The sequence below is a fragment of the Apus apus genome, chromosome 17, assembly GCF_020740795.1.
Source record: "Apus apus isolate bApuApu2 chromosome 17, bApuApu2.pri.cur, whole genome shotgun sequence".
NCBI classification, from domain to species: Eukaryota; Metazoa; Chordata; class Aves; order Apodiformes; family Apodidae; genus Apus; species Apus apus.
Genome location: NC_067298.1, coordinates 11,950,635 through 11,969,928, shown reverse-complemented (window position 1 = coordinate 11,969,928; position 19,294 = coordinate 11,950,635). Strand labels below are relative to the sequence as shown.

The window sequence follows — 19,294 nt, the reverse complement described above, 5'->3', positions numbered from 1 at the left end:
GGAGCTCAGATCCGGCCCGGGCGGAGCCGCCGACTCCGTGGCAGGGAACGGGCGAGCGGAGGAGCGGGGTCGTCCCGGCGCCTCCCGCTCCGCCCCCGCCGCTCCGCCCCCGGTACCGCGGGGATACCCGGCCGGTTCCGCCCGGTGACAGCCCCGGGAGCTCCGGACCCCGCGGCGTGCCGGGGACCAGGGCCAGGGGGACGCCGGCCCGGCCATGCCGGGTCCCCGGCAGTGCTGCCCGTGCCCGGGGGGCTGGCGGTGGCTGCCGGCCCTGCGCTGGCTGCCGCGCTACTCCCTGGCCTGGCTGCAGCTGGACCTGATGGCCGGTCTGACCGTGGGGCTCACCGTCGTGCCGCAGGCCCTGGCGTACGCTGAGGTGGCCGGGCTGCCTCTGCAGGTGGGTGGCAGTGCCCTGCGGCCGTGGGTGCCCGGGGACACCGGCAGCCTGACGCGGGGCACGGCGGGCAGGGCCGGGCGGCTGCCGGCCGGGCGCTGGTCCTGGGCAGTCGCCCATTTTTCCGGGGCAGGATGTCACACAACGCCGCGTGTCTGCTCAGGGCTGGCTGCGGGTGCAGGAGGGACCTGAGGGCAGCCCGGCCCTCCTCGCCCTGCAGGCGTTTGGCATCCCCCGGCTCCGAGCCTTGTCCCACTGCTCCTTTTGTCCCCGTGCAGTACGGCCTCTACTCTTCCTTCACGGGCTGCTTTGTCTACTGCTTCCTGGGCACTGCCAAGGACGTGACTCTGGGTCCCACAGCCATCATGTCGCTGCTTGTCTCCTCTTACGCCTTCCACGAGCCTGTCTATGCCGTCCTGCTTGCCTTCCTCTCCGGCTGCATCCAGCTGGCCATGGGGCTCCTGCACCTCGGTGAGAAGCTCTCGCTATGTGTGGTTGTATTTTTAGGATATTGCTGTACATCCTGTAGTTGTTCCCCCTCTCCCCTGTGCTCTCCCAGACACTGGCACTTTCCTGCTAACACTTGTGGCAGCTTCGTGTACTGCAGACACCCTGTTCTCCCCGTCGGGGCCAGAAGCGTGCTTACCGCCCCCTGTCCTGTGCAGGTTTCCTTCTGGACTTCATTTCCTGCCCGGTCATTAAAGGGTTTACATCGGCTGCTTCCATCACCATTAGCTTCAACCAGGTCAAGGTAGGGTCTGCAGGAGCTCTCCAGACACCTTGCCTGCTCTCTGCTGGAGCCAGTCGTGCTGCAGATCTGGGATGTTTGGTATCAGGCCGGGGGATATGCTTGGTGGGAGAGGAAGGAGAGGAAAGAGCCCCAAATAGGCACAGGTTCCCTCTGGTTCTGGTGCTTTACTCTGAGGAGAGCAAGCTGAGCACACCCTCTGCCTGTGACAGCTGGTGGCATTCAAGACACCAGTCAAACAGGACATTTGATTTGACCACTTGCAAGAGGTGCTCGGTGGTCCTCTCAGCACGGTGAGTTTGCAGCTCTACTCTCCCTTGCCGGCCTCTTGGAGACCTGAGTCACTCTGGCTCTTCTGGGGCTGCAGTGCTTCCTTTGTGGTTAACCAAAATCAGAGGCTCTGGGAGGTGGTGTCAGGCTGTGCCAGGAACCAGCGGGCTGGTGTTGGCTAATGGCTGCGGTCGCAGCGCTGGGCCCTTGCTGCTGCTACTGGCAGGGTTCAGGGGATGGCAGGGCTGGGGTTCTGAACTGAACACCCTCTGTGAGGGTGTGTGTGATGGGATGGAGGGATCGCAGGACCTGGGAGTGTGGAAAAAAACAGAGCATTTCTGTGCCCTGCCTGCATGGAGCCGGTGTTGCTGCTCCCACTAGCAGCACCACACCATGTGTGTGCCAGGACCCCGTGCAGGGCTGGCCCTGGTGCTCCTGGCAGTCCCTCTGTGGCACCTGACGGCTCGGACTGTGCTGGGCTTTCACCGGGCTTTGTCTTCCTGTACAGAACATCCTGGGGCTGCAGGGGATCCCTCGGCAGTTTTTCCTGCAGGTGTATGAAACACTGCGGAGGATCGGGGAGACCAGGTCAGCACCGTCCCTGTGCCGTCCCCCACAGCTGCGGGGTCTGGGGCTCTGCTGCTTCCCTCCCCATCTCTGTGGTCACACCTTGGACTGGTTTCTTGGTGCCTGCCCAGAGCTGTGACGCAAGTGTTTGTTCTCAGCCATTTCCATTTGATCTGGAAATTTGAAGATGAGGGAGGACACAGGCTCCCAAGCTGCTGAAAGGGGAGGATGGGGGAGGATGGGGAAGGCTGGCCCAGTTTTCCACTCCCAGTTATGTACACCAGGGTTTTGCCAGCCCAAAGATATACCCTTGGGACTGACTGTGCTGCAAGTCCTCCTCCAGTTTTTGACAGTCCAAGAGGGAGCTCAGGTATCCCTGTGCATCCCCACCTGCTCCTTGTAGCTGCACAGGGTTGATGCTGCAGTCTGGGGTTCACATGCAGTGACACCAGGGGACAGCTTCGTCCCGGCTGGCAGAGACCTCCCTGCCTGGCTGTGAGGGGCAGCATCAGGAAGGGGAGGAGGCAGATCCCACCACATGGATCCTGCCTGTCACAGGGGACCTTCTTCCTTCTTTATAAAGAACCCACAAACCCATTAGCATCATACCACCTTCCTCCCTTGTCCCCCAGGGAGATGACGTGTTTTGCTGGTGGTGCGGAGGTGTCACCAGCGTCCCTGCCAGCTGCCACGGGTGTGCCTGGGCACACTCTTCCTCCCGTGGGGCTCCGGGGTAGCAATCCCTGTGCCCCGCAGAGTGTTTGGGCTGGCACTGATGTTCCTGTTGCAGGGCTGGGGACGCCGTCCTGGGGCTGGCCTGCCTGGCTGCGCTGGCAGGGCTCCAGGCCATGAAGAGCCGCCTGCCCCGAGCTGCTGGTGCTGAGCCGCTGGCTGCCAGGGTCAGCTACCTTATCGTCTGGACCACTGCCACGGGTGCGCTGGCCACCCCCTGCTCGCTCCCCTCACGTGGTTGTCCCTGCTGGGGTCCTGTCTCTCTGGGGCAGGGAAGAGATAGCCTGAAACTGGTAAAGACCAGGTCAGCAGGAGCTGAGACTTGGAGGTGGGTCACTGAGGACCAAGTCCCAAGGTTGGTCCTGCCATTGTACATGTCCCTTCCTAAGGCTTGGAAGTCCTCAGCAGCCCGGATACCCACCTCCTGCTGTCCCTCCTGCTGCTCTGGGCTCCAGGCATGTTTTCATGGTTGCTCTCTCTGCTGCAGCACGCAACGCCCTGGTGGTCCTGTTTGCTGGCCTGGTTGCCTACTCCTTCCAGGTGATGGGCTCCCAGCCACTGACACTCACCGGCAGCATCCCCCGGGGCCTCCCGGCCTTCCGGCTGCCGCGCTTCTCCATGGCTGCACCCAACGGCACCGTCCCCTTCCGGAGCATGGTGGAGGTGGGTGCCAGGCTGCTGGCGGAGGCTGGGCCCGCCATGGGCTGCCATCTCCTTCATTTGCTGACTCCTGTTCTGCAGGGTGACCTTTGTCCCTTGGTGGTAACACTCACTGTGTCCTTCCCTCCCAGGACATGGGGGTCGGGCTGGCCGTGGTCCCGCTCATGGGCCTGCTGGAGACCATTGCGATTGCCAAGGCTTTTGGTACAGCTGCAGCAGGCTCCTGCCCCTGCCCTCCCAGGGGGGTCTCTGGGGGGGGCTTGGGGTGCTGGGGGTTTTGCTGTTCCCATGGGGGCAGTGCAAGGGACTGGGCTGCCCATGCCAAGCTTGGTTCATTGTGTGGGCTGTCCGGGGGGCTCCCACCAGGTGCTGCTGACCCCTCCCCTGGCCAGGCAGCTGCCCTGAGCCCGAGTGGGGAGTGGACAGGGGGGTCCTGCTTTGTGCATGGCTGGAGCTGAGCATTGTTTTGGGCTGCTTGGTGGTGCTGGGTTGGGGGTTGCTGGTATGGGGTCCCATGGCTGTCCCAGGCACTGCCAGCCCCACTCTGTGTGCGTGGCAGGTCATGCCTGCTGGAAGCTCTGGGTGATGCTGCTCTTCTCCTTCCAGCCTCTCAGAACAGTTACAGGATTGACCCCAACCAGGAGCTGCTGGCTCTGGGTAAGAGGCTGCTCAGAGCAGGGGGCCAGGCGATGGGGGTCTGGTCTGAGCACTGCTGTGTGTTCCACAGCCCCTGAGCTACCAGGGACCCCCATTCTGAAGTTTTATCTTTCTCATCTTGCATGGTGCCCCCCCAGCCTTTCTCACAGTTCAGCAGTTTCCAGAGCACCCTGAGCCTATCTCACGTGGCTGGATGGGCTCCAGTCTGGCCCTGGGTACCAGCCTGGAGATAGAGGAAGTGACAGCAGGGGCACAGACCAGTCTTAGAGCCCTGGGTGCTGCCTCCCATAGGAGCTGCCTCCCCAGCCCCTCTCCTTCCCCACTGCAGGCTTTGCCAACATCCTGGGATCCTTTGTCTCGTCGTATCCCATCACGGGCAGCTTTGGCCGGTGGGTAGCAGGAAGGGGAGCAGAGCCCCAGCAGCAGGATGCTCGCTGGGGCTGTGTGGTGAGAGGGCCCTGCAAGGTCTTGGGTGGAAGGTTCTGCAGAACCTGGTGGGTCCCAGAGCTCATGGCAGCTCCCCACCTGCCCACTTTGGCTGCTGGGCCATGCCTGTGTCCCACAGAGACCTTCCTTCCCATCTTGTGTGCTCTGCAGTGCTGCTGCAGGGTGGGAGCCGTGGGCTTGCTTGTGTTTCTCCCTGGTGGGGTATGATGGGGGGGAATGGGGGTGGTTTTCTTGGATGGGCTGGGGGTCTCTGGGCAGTGGGTGGGGGCAGGAGCCAGCCCCAGCACAGTCTGGGATGTCACCTTGACTTCACATTTCAGGACAGCCGTGAACGCGCAGTCGGGTGTCTGCACCCCCGCAGGAGGGTTGGTCACAGGTAGAGCTCTTGACTCCCCCGTGAGGTGCTCTGCAGACCCCCGTGCCCAGCACCCACTCCCCCAGGCGTCCTGGGTGCGGGGGCTCCACGGCTCAGGAGCTCCCCACCTCCCACAGGCACCCTGGTCCTGCTCTCACTGGCGTATCTCACCTCGCTCTTCTACTACATCCCCAGAGCAGCGCTGGCCGCTGTCATCATCTCGGCTGTGGTCCCCATGTTTGACGCTGAGATCTTCAGGACGCTGTGGCGGGTTAAGAGTGAGGGCACCACCGGGGACGGTCGATCTCCCGGTGCAGCCGGCTCTGCCGGCAGCAGGCGCTGTCCCGGAGGGCCCTGTGACACGGGGACAAGGCGCACCTGAGCCTGGGTCACATCTCTTGTAGGGCTGGACCTCGTGCCCCTCTGTGTGACGTTCCTGCTCTGCTTCTGGGAGGTCCAGTATGGCATTGTGGCTGGGGTGCTGGTCTCGGGGATTCTCCTCCTCTACTCAATTGCCAGGCCCCCAATAAAGGTGGGCTTCATAACTTCCTCTTGGATGTGCCAGGGACAGCTGGGCTTACCAGGGAGCTGGGAGAGGACACCCTGAGGGCACTGGAGTGTTGGGCTGCAGGGTGCTTCTGTCCTGCTCCCACCCTCTCCCATGTCTGCCGGGATGCCTTTCAAGGAGCACGAGGAAAGGGGCATCCCAGGAGCTGAGAGCAGGAGATGGAGGAATTCCTGTGCCTGTTCCTGCTGATACTGGGGCGTGTGCAGGAGAGGGGTTTCCTCTGAGGGATGGGGGGCTTCCGTGTGTCCTCCTTCAGCCAGGAGGACAGTGGTTTGCCTTGTCACACAGGCAATTGTCCCTGCCTGGGGAAGGTCACATTCCCGAGCTCTCTGTGACTTGTCCCCCTCCTCCGGGGTCTTGCGCAGGTGTTGGAGGGGGACGTGCTCGTTGTGCAGCCGGGGAGCAGCCTGCACTTCCCAGCCGTCGAGTGCCTCCGGGACGCCATCTGCAGCCGTGCCCTGGCAGGTACAGTTCTCCCCTCCCCGCCGGCTTGTCCTGGAGACCCAGCTGTAACTTGGTGCCCACCTGGATCACTTCTGGGGCAGGGACTTGTGCTGTCCAGACCTGCAGTGCAAGCAGAGCCAGAGGAGCTTCCCTGTGGTGGGGACCAGCCCCAGGCTGCTGCTGCTCTTCTGTCTCACCTGTTCCAGCCATGGCTCTGTCTCTCAGGGCTGTGTCCCCTGGGCTGGTCATTTCTGAACTCAACAGGGACATGACCGTATGCTCTTCTTCCAGCACCATCTCCACCACGTTCCATCATCCTGGACTGTCACCACATCAGCAGCATTGATTACACGGCGGTGGTGGGGCTGGCAGAGCTGCTGCAGGAGCTGCACAACCACAGCCTCTCGCTGGCCTTCTGCAGCGTGCAGGTAGGTGGGACACAGCCTGGGCTGCCCCCTGCCCCTTCCTGCTGCCCGTGCCAGGCGTTGATCTGCTCCACAGGCTTTGTGCCCGTGGACTCAGCCCCACACGGTCTGTGCCTGCTGCTGGCACACCCCCCTTAGGATGCTGCCAACTCTCTTCTGGTAGCACTTCCATCATCTCAAGTGCCTTCATCTCAAACAGGTGGAGGCTGCAGCATCTCAGTCCAGCTGAGGGATGAAGGGTGGTGGGGAAGGGCTGCATCCTCTGCCCTGGGCTGAGTGAGGGGCTCACACCCCTGAGAGATGGGAAGGGGCCAGCAGCAGGCTCTCCCAGCCCAGTTTTCTCTGCCCTCAGGACACTGTTCTCCAAGTCCTGCTGTCTGCAGACTTAGAAGGATTCCAGCATTTCCCCAGCCTGGAAGAGGCAGGTGAGCTGTGGGCTGCCCCAGGTGCTCTCCTGGGACGGGGGTCCCCCAGACTGCTGCTTAGAGGGCTTTGGAAGAAGAGCCTGACTGTCTGGCCTTTGTCTAGCCCAAAGCTGCAGCGTGGGGCTGCAGGGCCCTGGCTCCCAGGAAGGCAGGAACTCCTCCAGAGAGCAGGGCACCCTGGCCTTGGGGATTCATGGTGAGGCTTGGCTTAGCTCTGTCCTGCTTCTCCCCTTCCTCTCTCAGAGCGGGCTGCAGGAGCAGAGTCGGAGGGTGGCAGGGCAGCCCCCTTCACCAGCACCAGCCAGAGCTCACTGCTGCCCACAGGACTCATCCAGTGAGTCGAGGAGCCACCTGGGACCTTCTCCTCAGCAGTGCCATGCTGGCTCCACTCCATGGACTCATCCACAGGTCACAGTCCCTACTACTCGAGGTCACATGGGAGTTCCAGGCTGTCCAGCACAGAACCAGCAGTGGTGCCCCAGCCACCACCACTGCTGTTATCAGAACGTTCCCAGGCTCAGCAGACTCAAGTGATAAGCAGTGCAGCAGTACAGTGAGCAGTGAAAGCAGAAAGCAGCTCCTAATGAACATGAGACTAATCTACTGTAAGGCAAGCAAGCCCTATGTCAAGGACAGGAGCCTGCCAGTTAATAGCTAAACAACAAAACAGCTATGAATTCCACCTAGCACATTCCAATCAAATCTGTTGTTATCTCAAACCCCTTGAGCCCCTCATTGGGCACCAAAAGGGTCTGTGGTGGTTTAACCCCAGCTGGCAGCTAAGCCCCTCGGAACCGCTTGCTCATTCCCCCCAGCAGGATGGGGGGGGAGAATTGAAAGAGTAAAAGTGTAAAAACTCCTGGGTTGAGATAAAGACAGTTGGATCAGTAAAGCAAAAGCTGTCCACACAAGAAAGCAAAACAAGGAATTCCTATCAGCAAGCAGATGTTCAGCCATCTCCAGGAAAGCAGGGCTCCTTCACACATAATGGTGACTTGGGAAGACAGAAGCCGTCGCTTCTTCCTTCTTCTTCTCCAGCTTTATACGCTGAGCATGACAACATATGGTTTGAAACATCTCTTTGGTGAGTTGGGGTCAGCTGTCCTGGCTGTGTCCCTTCCATCTTTTTGTGCACCCCTGGCCCAGTCTCTGGTGGGTTGGGGTGAGGAGCAGAAAAGGCCTTTACACTATGTAAGCACAGCTCAGCAGTAAGAAAAGCACAAACTGACACCGTGGCACCTTGACAGCTACTGTGGAGAAAATTAACTCTATACCAGCCAAAACCAGCACACTGTGACACCCAACCAACAGCCTCCATGGGAGCTGCCTCCCTTTCCTGCGTCCTGGGTGGCTGGTGGGATGGATGTGTGTCAGGCTGGGACCATCCCCATGTCCCATGCAGGGCAGGGCAGACGACGGCTAAGGACAGGTGGTCCATGGGAGGGATTAGTGGGGCAAAACTGCTCCCTGCAAAACTGTTTCCTGTCAGTGTCATCAGGAAGAATCCATCCCTCCTCCAGGCCTTCCTCATCCTCGAAGCTGTTGTCTTTTTTTAAATCAGCTATTTTAATTATGGAGACTTTTATTATTCTAGGACGTGCTGAATTCTGATGCAGCAGGTACTTTTGTCAAAGTGAATTTCAAGGATGCTGGTGCTGCCCAAGGGCAGGCTGCAGTTCCCAACCTCTTCCTGCTGGGAGATGGAAAACAGCAGTGGTTTTACTCCTTACTGATGCCTCTTGGTTTGTGGGGTGTTCTGCCAAATGCTGCCATCAGGCAGGGCTGGGCTGTCCCCCTGTGGGTGCAGCCCTTTGCCTGACTTCTGCCAGGCACCCAAGGGGACAGGCCCAGGGACACCAGCTTGTGCTGGCCTTGCTGTGAAATGGGTGCAAAAAGCAATGGCCAGGCAGGGGGGCTGGGTTCAGGAGAAAGACATTCTCCTGGAATGTCCTTGGCTGACACTCCCGTAAGGAGAGTATAATAAAGCAGTAACTGCAAATGAGTCAGCATGGTTTCTGCTTTCCTTTTGGGAAAGCTTTTGCCTATCATGTGGGAAGGAAAAAAATCAAGCTTGCATTTCTGGCCGCTGCTGAGCAGACCAGGGAAATGAAAGCGAAACCAAGCTGAGGCTGCTCCGTGGGTCACGGCCGGAAGGCACAAGCTCCTCCTGCCAAAGGCTCGGCAGGTCTGGGGGTTGGCAGAGCTGCCCGGGAGCCACGGACCCGCCAGGGCCAACAGGTCCCATCGCCAGGGCCTGGGGGGGCTTCTCGGCGTTGAATCCCTCGCTGCTCCGGCAGAGGGTAAAAGCGTTTGCAGAACTGGAAGGGCACATGGGCCCTCTCTGCCCGTCCATCTGTCCGTCTTTGCCCATCCCTCTGTTTCCCCAGACGAGGAAGGACTGCTCTGCACACCCAGACGAGATCAGCCGGACGGCGTAGGGGAGATCTCAGGTAACCAAGGATGCCGAAGCAGCAAGAGTGGGAAAAAGAGGGGCTATGGGGGTAAAAAGGGCTGGTCGTGTGTCAATAGCCTGCGTGCTCGAACCCGTCTATGTGAGAATGTGTGAGCGCTGGGAGCCCGCCTGCAGCTCGGTCCCTGTTAGCTCTAGGGACGGGGTGACACCAGTGTCCCCACTTCTGGCTGTTGGTGTGTATTTTTCTGGGTGTATTTTCCTCCGGCACCCTTGCCCTCCCCGCGGCTGCCGGCATGAGCCCTCCTGCATCCTGCACTGTCGGGAGCCCCTTGATGACCTCCCCGTGTTATTGCAGCAGCGCAGAGACCGGATGGGACAAGAAACCATCCATCGTGGCCCGAGGGACTCTTCCCTCCAGGCAGTGGGGGCGGGGTTTGGTGTGTCTGAAGCAGAGGGGCTTTGCTGGAGATGTGGGAGGGGGCTGAGCAGCGGGCACCCAGCTCTGGGTAGGAACTGGCCATCGGGTCAATGGAGACCCTCTCCCCAGCCCTCCCGATGCAGCCGTACCGAGGCAGGTGCCTCCCCCTCCCGCAGCGGTGCCCGGGAGGATGCCCAGCGGCCCGGTCTGCTCTGGGGGGCACAGACCCCCCCATCCCCGGCAGCCGCGGCGGGGCGGGACCCCGGTGGGAGCCGCCCGGTGGGAGGTGGCCGGAGCGGCTGCCGGTCCCGGTGCTGCGGGATTGGCCGGGGCCGGGAGGGGGCGGTGGCAGGGAAGTCCCAGAAACGAAACTTGGCACCTCGGGGGAAAAGCGAAACTTCGTCACGCAGGAGGCGGCGGAGCGGGCGCTGGGGACCGGTCCCCGGCCCGTCGGTGAGTAGCGTTATGGGCGGCGGCGGACCGGGGCACCGGGACTGGGCTTGCGGGGGACTTCCGTAGGGGCGGGGCGGCATGCTGCGGGCTCTGGGCCCCGCTGCAGCCCCCCGGTGCTCCCCGTTCACCCCGGTGCGCTCGGACCCCCGTGCGCCCGGCCGTGCCCTGGGCACTCCTCCCCTCTCTCCTCCGGGACACCCGTACCCCGTGGTGAGCCCTGTGCACCCCGCCGTGCACCCCGGCCCCCCCAGTGCCTCCCAGCTCCCGGCCATCCTGGCCCGGGACCCCCCAGTATTTCTGATGCCCCCCGCGGAGATCGCGCCCCGCCGACAGCACCGCCCTCTGATACCGGAGCTAATTTGCATTCTTCCCGCCCTTCGCCATGCCATTGGCCCATCCACCCGGTCGTTTGCATATCCTCCGGGGGATGGAGGGCTCTCCGCCAATCCGCGGGGAGGGAGGGGTGCTTCATTTGAATATAGACTCCGCCCATGGGTCACGCCCGCCTCCCACCCCGGCCGGGGCAGGTGCGGGTGGGGCTCTCGGCTCGGCTCGGCTCGGCTCGGCTCGGCTCGGCTCGGCTCCCGGCCCTCCTGCCGGGACATCGCCCTTCAGGGCCAGGGGCACGAGGCGGGGCCGCCCGGCCCGCTCATGGCTCATGGCTCAGCCGGCTCCGGGCCGCGCCGCCCTCGCTCTGCCCCGCCGCGCCCGGTGCGTTCGCAAGGGAGCTTAATTCGCAGAGGTCTCTGCGCACAGCGGAGCGGCTATTTTTGTTTATTTCTTCAGGCCTTTGTTGGTTCATTCCCCAGCCTGGGAGCTGGTGCAGCCCCCGTGGCCGCTCCTGAGGGTCACAGTTGAGTTCCTGAAAATGCAACTGGAGCTGGGAGGAAGGTTGTGTGATAAAGGTTCATGCCTTCATGTTCATGTTTGTATTTCTCTTTCTGCCCATCCTTTTCTCTCCCTCTGTGACTCCAAACAACTTTTCTCAGAGTTTGTGACTGGGAAGCATGGAGTGCTGTGAGTGTCACTTCGGTTCTGGGAATGGTTCTCCTGGTTCTTGCAGCAAATGTGGGGCCCAGCTGGCTCCTGGAGCTGAGGACAAGAACTCAGGTAGGAGGATGCTGTGGGGGGGCTGGGAGGCACTGTGTGGGGTCTGGCTGGAGCACAGGCTGTGGGCGTCCCTGGCTCTTGTGTGAGCCCCAGTGCTCTTGTGTCTCTGGGTTGCTCAGCTCAGGTCATGACGTGCTGCTCTTATCTCAAACTTCTGCATTCCTGGCCAGAGACTGAGTTTTCCTCGTTTTGTGGTGGCTGGTGGGGGATGGAGGAGGAAGAGTCAGTTGCTGATGCCCCCTACACACATTCTCCACACTCAGATCTCCAGTGTTGAACTAATTTTTGTTTTGCCAGTGAACTGATGTTGGTTTTATGGATTGCTGTATTTCAAAGACCTGTCTAGTCCCTCTTTAAGCAGAATTTCCTATCTCCAACTTCTTGTTGCACTCCCTGAATTTCTATTTGACAACACACTAATTCTGCCTCTGTGGCAGCAACAGAATCAAATACACAATTACTGCAGTTACACTAGGGGAAATATATTTATAGAGTATAATGTAATCCAGAAAGGGGCTGTGAGCTGCCTTTGCTGTGATTTTTTTAAATTTTTTTTTATGCTTCTCCTCCCAAAAATACCCAGAGGAAATCAACATTTCTTGATGTTGATGTTTGTTGATCTCCACTCAAAGAGGTTAAAAGCTTTTGCTCCCAAAATTGGTGCAGAGGCAGTGCTGAAGAGCCCGTGGAACGTGCCTGCAGGAGGCAGAGACCTGCTCTGATGCCAGGCTCGGAACTGAGCTGCCTTTCCATGTGTTTTAAGGACTGGATAAAAGCGTTAAAAATAAAAAGAGAGTTTCCCGTGCCTTCCTGGACACAACACTGTGTGAAGCACACATTGCTCCTAAGAAATAAGAGGTCAATCTCTTGTTTATTCATCACTGTGTGGTAGAGGTCACCTCCAGGTGGAGGTAGGATAGGGATAGGTCAGTACATCTGCACAGTGGTTTCTTATCTCAATTATTCTGCTGCTGGCTGCAGGGGCCTTGGAGAGGAAAGGAGGCTGTGTTAGGGAGGAGGGTGTCATTGCTAGTGGGAGCTCTTATACAGGGAACAACAAAGTGGCTCCTGTGTGTTCAACTGATACATTTAGGCCGTGGGAGACCTTGCTTGCTCACCACCAGCTGAGAAGCGTTTTCTTCCTGGGCTCTCTAGTTTAACAAGGAGCCTTGTCCTCTGTTGCAGGAAGAAGAGAGGTGATGCTTGGTCTGGACTCAGATACAGGAGCAGAGGCTGGGGGAGATGTGAAGGGAGAAGGTGCTGATGGGCCTCCTTCTTCCATTGAAATGAAGGAGGGAGGTTTGCTGATGGAGAACATAGGACCTCTGATCAACCCCTTGGAGTCCACACCAGAGTGCACTGCTGTTGGGCCTCCTTCCTCTGTTGGAACACAGGAGGAGAAGGAGGGAACATCACTGCTGGAGAGTGTAACATCCCCAGGTGACAGCTTAGAGACTGCACCTGAGAGCATGGCTGGGGATTCTCCTGAGAAGTCACGGAAGAAGGTAAGAATCTGAATCCAGAATCTGGCTCCAGTTGCCAGGGTTCCCAGGCAGACTGCAGGCTATGTGCTTGTGGGATGTGCTGTGTATGCAGCTGCTGGCATGCTGAGGGTGTCCCTAACTGAACCTTTGCTGCATTGAGGGAACTGGTACAGAATTCAGCTTAGTAATTGGTCTGATCTTGTTAGTGAACATCGTGCTGCTCTTAGTTCCTGCTGAGAGAATCTTGAGTATTAAACCTACAGAATTCTCAAGCATTACTTGCATTTCACCTATGCTAGAAGATGGTAGCTGGTCTTGTTCCTTCTCTTCCTGATGGTCCTCTGTTGACCCAGTGTAGCAGGAAGGTGCTGGTACCAGCTGCAATGAAGGAGGTGACAAAGTATTTCTTTGACAATAAATGAACAGACATTGTGTTGTTCCTTTTTTTTTTTTTTTTTCTAATAGAAAAGGAAGAAGAAGAAGAAGAAAACAAATAATGGTTCTTCCAGCTCTCGAGAGCAGGATTCTCTGCCTCTTCTAAGCACAGCACCAGCTCAAACCACAGAATTGCCTGATACACACGTTGTTCCACAAGAAATGCAATCCCCAGGCAATGAAGTAGCCAAACCAGGTGCTGATGTCCTTGTTGGTGACAGTGGAGGCACACGGGAAAGCAACAGTGCTGTGTGTCACTTGGGAAGGGAAGCTGGAGGTCTGGAAGTGGTTGCAGAAGGTGGTCCCAGCAGCGTGGATGTGATGGCCCCACCAAAGCAGAGCAGCATGGATGGTGGGGCTGCCCCATTCCCAAGCTCTGCAGTGCTAAAGGAGAAGATGGGGGGTGGAAGTACCACAGAGTGTGGAGATGTGGAAGGGGGCAGTCATGCCTCTGCTGCTGGCCAGCTTCCAGGAACCAGGCCAGATTCCCAGTCCTCGGGTAGCACGAAGAAACTGGCATCAACAGGAGAGGGAGTGAACATTTCCTCTGGGTTGTCTCTTGCTACAGAAGCACCTACAAGTAAACCTGCAGCTCCTTGTGCTGGACATTGGAGCCAAGACACAGAGACTCCCTCCTCCTGCCTGCAGGCTGGGAAGGACAAAGGACGCCCCAGCCAGCCACGGAGCTGCTCGGCTTCCCAGGTGAGTGTGGGTGTCACCTGGGTGAGCCGGGCAAAGTTTCTCTTTGGAGAAGATTCGTTTGTGCTGTGTCAGCAAGGCTGAAGACCACAAGAGTGGGGATGTGGGGAGGAAGCAGGGGTCACTGTCAAGTGTTTCTTTCAAGTTTTGCTCTCCTGGGGTGTTAGTTCTAGCCCAGCTCTCTCACTGAATGGTTGCTCAGTTCTCCCCAGGAGCTGTGAACTTGTCTCCTCTCCAGCCATCTCTTCCATTGAGCTCTCTTGGATTTCTGAGGAGATGTTCATGCTTTTTAGGTGCCTGTGCTCACAGATGGGCCTGTTAAGCTGGGGGTTATCTTTTGTTTTCTTTATGCTCTAGCCTCTGGAGACCTGTGGCTTAACAACCTGACTTCTCACCAGTGTGTTTGGGTTGGGCTCCTCTTGCAATCTTGCACTGTTTCCTTAACTAGTAGCTTCTTGCAATGAGGGATTAGTTTTTCCAGAAGCATGAAGCTACCTGGTATGCTGTGATTTCTGGATATTCCCTGCCATCTGAAGAGATGTTGGATGTTTCTGCAGACATAGTTCCAGAGTCCCCTGTTTAATTGGTCATTCTGTGGGTCTTCCTACCACAGAATGAAGACACAAAGGAGAAAAAGAAGAGCCCAGGTGAGAAAGTGCATGAAAAAACTGAGAAGACAAGTCAGGCCAAAAGACCTGAGACTGCTCAAAAGGATGATGCTTCAGCTGTGACGGGCAGCTGCAAGGCCAAACAGCAACCAGGGAACCAGGGACCTGTGAATAAGACTAAAGAAAGGTGAGAACAGCCCTACTGCTCCCCCAGACTAGAGGACTCCAGACTGAAGCAGTGATTAAAGTACAGAGTATCCAGTTGGATATGTGGAAATAGAATTGCCTCAAAACTGAGGTAAACTGCTGCTTGTGCAAGAGAGAGCCAGTGTGTAATTGGGAGTTGCAGCCCAGGTCATGGACTGGGTAACGTGGTACCCCTGCTACTTGAACCTTTTTGAGTATCTGATAAATAAACAAGAGATTGACCTGTTATTTCTTAAGAGCACTGTGTGCTTCACACAGGTAACTCCACATCAGTGGTGTGAAGAGCTGTTTTGGTTAGTATAACTTGTTTTGCTGAATGTGTGTGAGCTGGGGCAGAAGGCACGGCTGTTTTGGGGGACTCTGCTGGGTGAGGTATTTCTGTTGGCTGGCAAGTGCTGTGTCTCAGGGGCATATGGCCAGAACTTTGCCTGCTGCCTTTAGGAACCCAATTCTCCTTTTTGCACTAGGCTTTGCTCTGGGCCTGTTGTGTAGCAGCCATTTGAGTGAACTGCTGACAGAGCCTGTGGGTCTTGCATCCAGTAAAGTAGTGGCTAAAACTTATTTGTTGCTTAAGGTCTAAGTTAGATGTTGTTTTCTGTTTTCCTTCTAACTTTTCCTTGTAGTTCTGTGAGCCAAAGTGATGGTGTTAGAGTGTGTTTCCATGCAATATTATCCAAAGACTTCAAAATAGACCCTGAGACCGAGAAAGTGTTCATCAGGGCTGAGGGCATTTCTCCCTATGCAGACATGAAGGACAACATTTGTGAGCTGACCTGCACCAAGTAAGTACCCTCTGGAGGCACAGGAGTGTTTTGGCCCTGGAGAACAGGATGCAATGATACTGTGGCTATAAGTCCACAGGTGGATATTACTACAGAGGGTTTTCATAGTGGAGATAATGATTTTAAAACATTAGTGATGAAATAATAATCACCATTCCTGTTAAAGATGGAGTGATGCATGGAAAAGCAAGTATAAATCAGCTGATGTGTCCTTTGCCTTCCTTTGCTGTGTTGTTTCCTAGGTGTCTAGGAGAACATGGATACCTCATTGAAGGCACTGTAACTCTTGCAAAAAAATATGTGGATAAATACATTTCTTACAAATACTGGGTTGCCTCTGGCAAAGGGGACTATGAATTCATTTACAAGCGTCCGGTAGCAAAGAAACATGTGAATCGCTGCTTATATATAAGAGAAGAACTGCTCAACAATGGAGGTGAGCTTTTCTGCCTGGATCTGCATTTTGGAGTGGTCTGTGGGTTTTTGGTGGGGTGATTTCTAACGTTGTATGAACCTGTATTCCTTTCAGACAGCACTGTCTGAAGCTGGGAACTGAATGGGGCAGAGGGGGTATTAGTGACAGCTGAAAGAATGAGGGCAGGTGCAAATGTGTCTGCTTCTCAAATGACTTTTCTCCTGTGCTGCTTATTCTAGAGTGGCACCAGTATGATGACATCGTGTGTGCCAAGCCTTCTGCCTGGAAAATATTCTGGAATACGTTTGTTGGCAATAAAAACAAAGATGTGGTGGAAGGGAAGATAATAGCTGCAAATATTATGTTAGAAAATATCTTCAGCATTCTTGGAACCTGGAGTCCTGACAACCTGAGGAACTTCTTCTTCCAGCTGAGGCAGTTCTATGTGGTTACAAAAGAGCCACAGGTGTATGAGGAGAAGCAAATGCTGTGGACGGAGTTAGGCTTTGGGATGCGTCAGGTAAACAGGAGCTAGAAAACAGACTTTCAGTTACTAAACACAGAACTTTAATTTTGCTGTTGAGATTGTTGGGTTAATTTTGCTTTTTCAGTCAGAAGGTTCAGCCTTCTGGAGTCCTAAATTTCTTGCCTAGCATATTTATGAAATAGGGCAGAAATGTCACGTTGCCTTTTTTGGGGCTTCCAACCAGTGCCAGGGCTGCTGGTTCCCAGCCCACCTCCTCCTTGGGGACTCGGGAGAGCCCACAAGGTGGCACACGGGGGCTTTGTATCGCTGCTGTTTTTCAGGAGGGTGATTTTGGTGATGCCAGGTACAGTAGTATGGAGCCCCTGGATGTGGTTTCAGAATAGCTTTTGGGGCCAGTGGGTAAGGACTGAAATCTCTCCCTTTCCTGGCTCCTGACTAAGCCTGAGTCCACTGGGAAGTTGGAGTCTGCTTGCTGAGTAAGACTGTGGTGTGTGAGGAGGACCTAAGGCAACACTGGGTGTACAGCTGCTCAGCTCATCAGTCCCTTCCTGAGATCTGCCACAGTCCCTTGATGCTCCCCAGATCTGCTGGTTGTGGGAGGGTGCAGCAGTAACTGGGTGGTGGGAGCTGGTAGCACAGAGAGGGATACCAAACAGTCATAGGTACTGGGGTGCCAGGTCTGATGTTCTGGTGGTGGTCAGTGCCACCTGCAACCACCACAGTGCTGTGGGGTGTATAGAGCTATTGAGTGTCCTCGCTGTAACCAGCAGAAGAAAATGGCTTCAGAAGAAAAAGACCTGTTGTGGACCTAATCCTGTGGCTGGCTTGTTTCTTCCCTTCATCCTAGGTGAATGATCTGCTGCTGCAATACATGAGGAAAATAGGTCTTCTTTCATCACAGGAGGACTTGGTAATAAAAAGTAAACTTGCTCTGGGACTCACCATTCTCACAGTAATGAACTTTTGGAATCTTGATCCCTCCAAAAGTGATCTGGCTCAGCTGTGCAGCCTCCTGTGCTTGGACAAGGTGCCGCAGCAAGCCCTGCTGGATGACTTTCATCAAATCAAAAAGGCTTTTGCCACGCTTCCTGGGTATGTGTGTGACTCCAGCACTTCAAGACTGGGCTGGTTTGCTGCAAGCACAGCACTGTGTGATAAGGCAAGGAGGGATTCAGCTCCCTAGTGTCAGAGAATCAGAAAAAAAAAAGAGAACTTGAAGGTGTCTTTAGAGGTCTCTGTTCCAGCCTCAATGTGAAAAACATTTTACTTCTGTCCAAACAGGATTTTCTGTAGTGCAACTTGTCACTCTTGTCAGAGTATAGATTGAGTTAAAGCTATTATAAAAATCTTACTTGTTATCCTTTTCAGTCAGGCAGTTTCTACCTGCTTACTTGTTTGCTATTTGTGCTTACAGCCTGCAGTGATCGAGGGCATCATGTGGTTACTCCTTTAAACTGAGTTGTCTCCTCTGACGTGCATCATTACACATGGGGTTTTTTGCTTGGGTTTTTTTTCCCCTCCATGTGCCTGCTTATTAGACTCTTATCTAACTGTTTATCTGGCACTTGAATTTGTGCTTTGTCACTTGTGCAGCTGGAGTTATTAAATTTCCCTTTGAGACTTCTGTAGTGCTTCAGCCCAACCAAGGAGGCTGAGAGTTGTCCCTAGAATGCCTGGCTCTGCATCTGTCACCCCGTCCCCCACTGAGCTCGGGGGACACACATGGGAATTGTAAATAAAGTATTGGCACTTCTTAGGGTTTGTGCAGAGAGATTCAGGTAAGATTACAGCTTTGAGTCTTAAACTTTTGCCATATCTATTCTTCAACGAAGAGATGGGGCTTAGAGCAACCTGGTCTAGTGGGATGTGTTCCTGCCATGCAGGGGGGTTGGAACTAGATGATCTTTAAGGTCCCTTCCAACCCAAACTATTCTATGATAAGATTGAGCCAAAATAATTACCAGAAGTTACTTCAAGGTACATAGTGAGATTGAGATGTAGCCCCCACACCCTGAGGGACATTCTTGAGTCCTGTAAAAAGCTTTTCTTTTACTGTGTGTATTTCTTTGGACAGTTTTCCTGATTTAAAGATTTACCTGACATGCCTGTGCCAGAGATGCATTGATGACCAAGTAGACCAGTGGGTGTGGATCCTTCCTCTGCTGCATCTCTGCGTGGCTCCGTGTCAGCGTCGCCACTTGCCCATGGCAGAAGAAGTCTGGGCAGGGCTGGAAGGGCTTTCATTTGCTGAAACCAGGAAGAGGCAAGATACGTGAGTTTTCCAGAACTGCTGGTTACATCCAGTGCCTTGACACTGCAGTTGGTGATCACCTCTTATATTTTTTTTTTTTCCTCTCCTTTCTTTTTAAAAAGTAAGAAATGTAGTGTGTTGATGATGGACATTGAGGATACCTGAACACAGACAGTGGTTGCTCAGAGATAATCGTGCATAGCAAAGCTGTGCACTATTACTTTTAGACACAAACCACCCTTCATGCTGCAAGCTGAGGTGAAGCTTGTTTGGTTGGTGATGCCTGGTGTGAGTTAAAGCAGCCTGTGATATGCCTTGTGCAGAATCTGAGCAAAACCTGGAGTTTATTTCCTTGAGTGCTTCTGCTCAGTGGTTTGACACTGCTGCTGTGATCTCTGTGTCCTGGGGTCTTCTATGGATTTTTCAACTGTAAATGAAAAAAACGCAGGATTGAGAATAAAAGTGCTGCATGGGCTGAACAAGCTCTCAGCTTTTGTTGTACCTAGGAAACTTGAATATTTTGTTTTTTCTTCCCTTCAGGAGAACCCTACTGCAGCTAATGAAAGAAAAGAAATACTTGATGGAATTCGATACAACTCTGGTCAAGTCCTGGATCTGTGTGCTGCCCCTGGAGAGCTTGGCTGAATTTATAAAGGACTTCTCCAGTGATTTCTTAGTTGCTCTTCAAGGTGTTTCTTACAGACTAGAGAATCTTGACCTTCCATGGAGGACCTGCGAGGTTTGTCTTCTGGCAGCTTTACCCAGCTAAGGGATAAAGACTGAAACTGGGCTGTCGTGTGCCTTTAAGCAGAGCTGTCACTGAGGGGAATGTGGTTGATA

At 55.4% G+C, this 19,294-nt stretch overlaps 2 protein-coding genes across 13 annotated transcripts in view; both read left to right on the top strand.

The window, feature by feature from the left end:
• Positions 1-17: 17 nt before the first annotated feature.
• On the top strand, positions 18-8,675 carry SLC26A11 (solute carrier family 26 member 11). 9 transcript variants are annotated; one of them, XM_051635149.1, is made up of 16 exons: positions 32-397; positions 673-865; positions 1,060-1,145; positions 1,921-2,000; positions 2,770-2,912; positions 3,199-3,374; positions 3,503-3,575; positions 3,978-4,028; positions 4,357-4,417; positions 4,796-4,851; positions 4,968-5,108; positions 5,235-5,362; positions 5,764-5,863; positions 6,134-6,270; positions 6,620-6,692; positions 6,936-8,675. In XM_051635149.1, the coding sequence occupies exons 1-16, from the start codon at positions 215-217 to the stop codon at positions 7,028-7,030; spliced, it is 1,776 nt and encodes a 591-aa protein (XP_051491109.1). In that variant the 5' UTR covers positions 32-214; the 3' UTR covers positions 7,031-8,675. The 9 variants fall into 9 exon arrangements, with proteins under 9 accessions (XP_051491116.1, XP_051491117.1, XP_051491108.1 ...); XM_051635150.1 differs by lacking the exon at positions 4,357-4,417 and having other exon boundaries at positions 30-397; positions 3,453-3,575; positions 5,026-5,108; XM_051635148.1 differs by lacking the exon at positions 3,503-3,575 and having other exon boundaries at positions 29-397; positions 2,770-3,374.
• A 214-nt stretch (positions 8,676-8,889) lies between these two features.
• Positions 8,890-19,294, top strand: part of RNF213 (ring finger protein 213) — a 50,408-nt gene continuing 40,003 nt past the window's right edge. For 3 of the 4 annotated variants that reach the window (XM_051635120.1, XM_051635121.1, XM_051635118.1), the window contains exons 1-11: positions 8,890-9,142; positions 10,966-11,086; positions 12,272-12,591; positions 13,036-13,707; positions 14,318-14,499; positions 15,143-15,301; positions 15,544-15,737; positions 15,956-16,236; positions 17,051-17,295; positions 18,278-18,475; positions 18,995-19,193. In XM_051635120.1, coding sequence (XP_051491080.1) covers positions 10,984-11,086; positions 12,272-12,591; positions 13,036-13,707; positions 14,318-14,499; positions 15,143-15,301; positions 15,544-15,737; positions 15,956-16,236; positions 17,051-17,295; positions 18,278-18,475; positions 18,995-19,193 — 2,553 coding nt within the window. In that variant the 5' untranslated portion in view covers positions 8,890-9,142; positions 10,966-10,983. Of the gene's footprint in view, positions 9,143-9,920; positions 9,977-10,965; positions 11,087-12,271; positions 12,592-13,035; positions 13,708-14,317; positions 14,500-15,142; positions 15,302-15,543; positions 15,738-15,955; positions 16,237-17,050; positions 17,296-18,277; positions 18,476-18,994; positions 19,194-19,294 lie in introns of those variants that run through there. The other variant, XM_051635119.1, reaches the window with a different exon arrangement.

Bases quoted from the DNA above. Each gene is read 5' to 3' on its own strand.
- SLC26A11 (XM_051635148.1), top strand. From the start codon at position 215: ATGCCGGGTCCCCGGCAGTGCTGCCCGTGCCCGGGGGGCTGGCGGTGG. The intron at 398-672 runs GTGGGTGGCAGT...GTCCCCGTGCAG, and splicing joins TGGCCGGGCTGCCTCTGCAG to TACGGCCTCTACTCTTCCTT. The intron at 6,271-6,619 runs GTAGGTGGGACA...CTCTGCCCTCAG, and splicing joins TGGCCTTCTGCAGCGTGCAG to GACACTGTTCTCCAAGTCCT.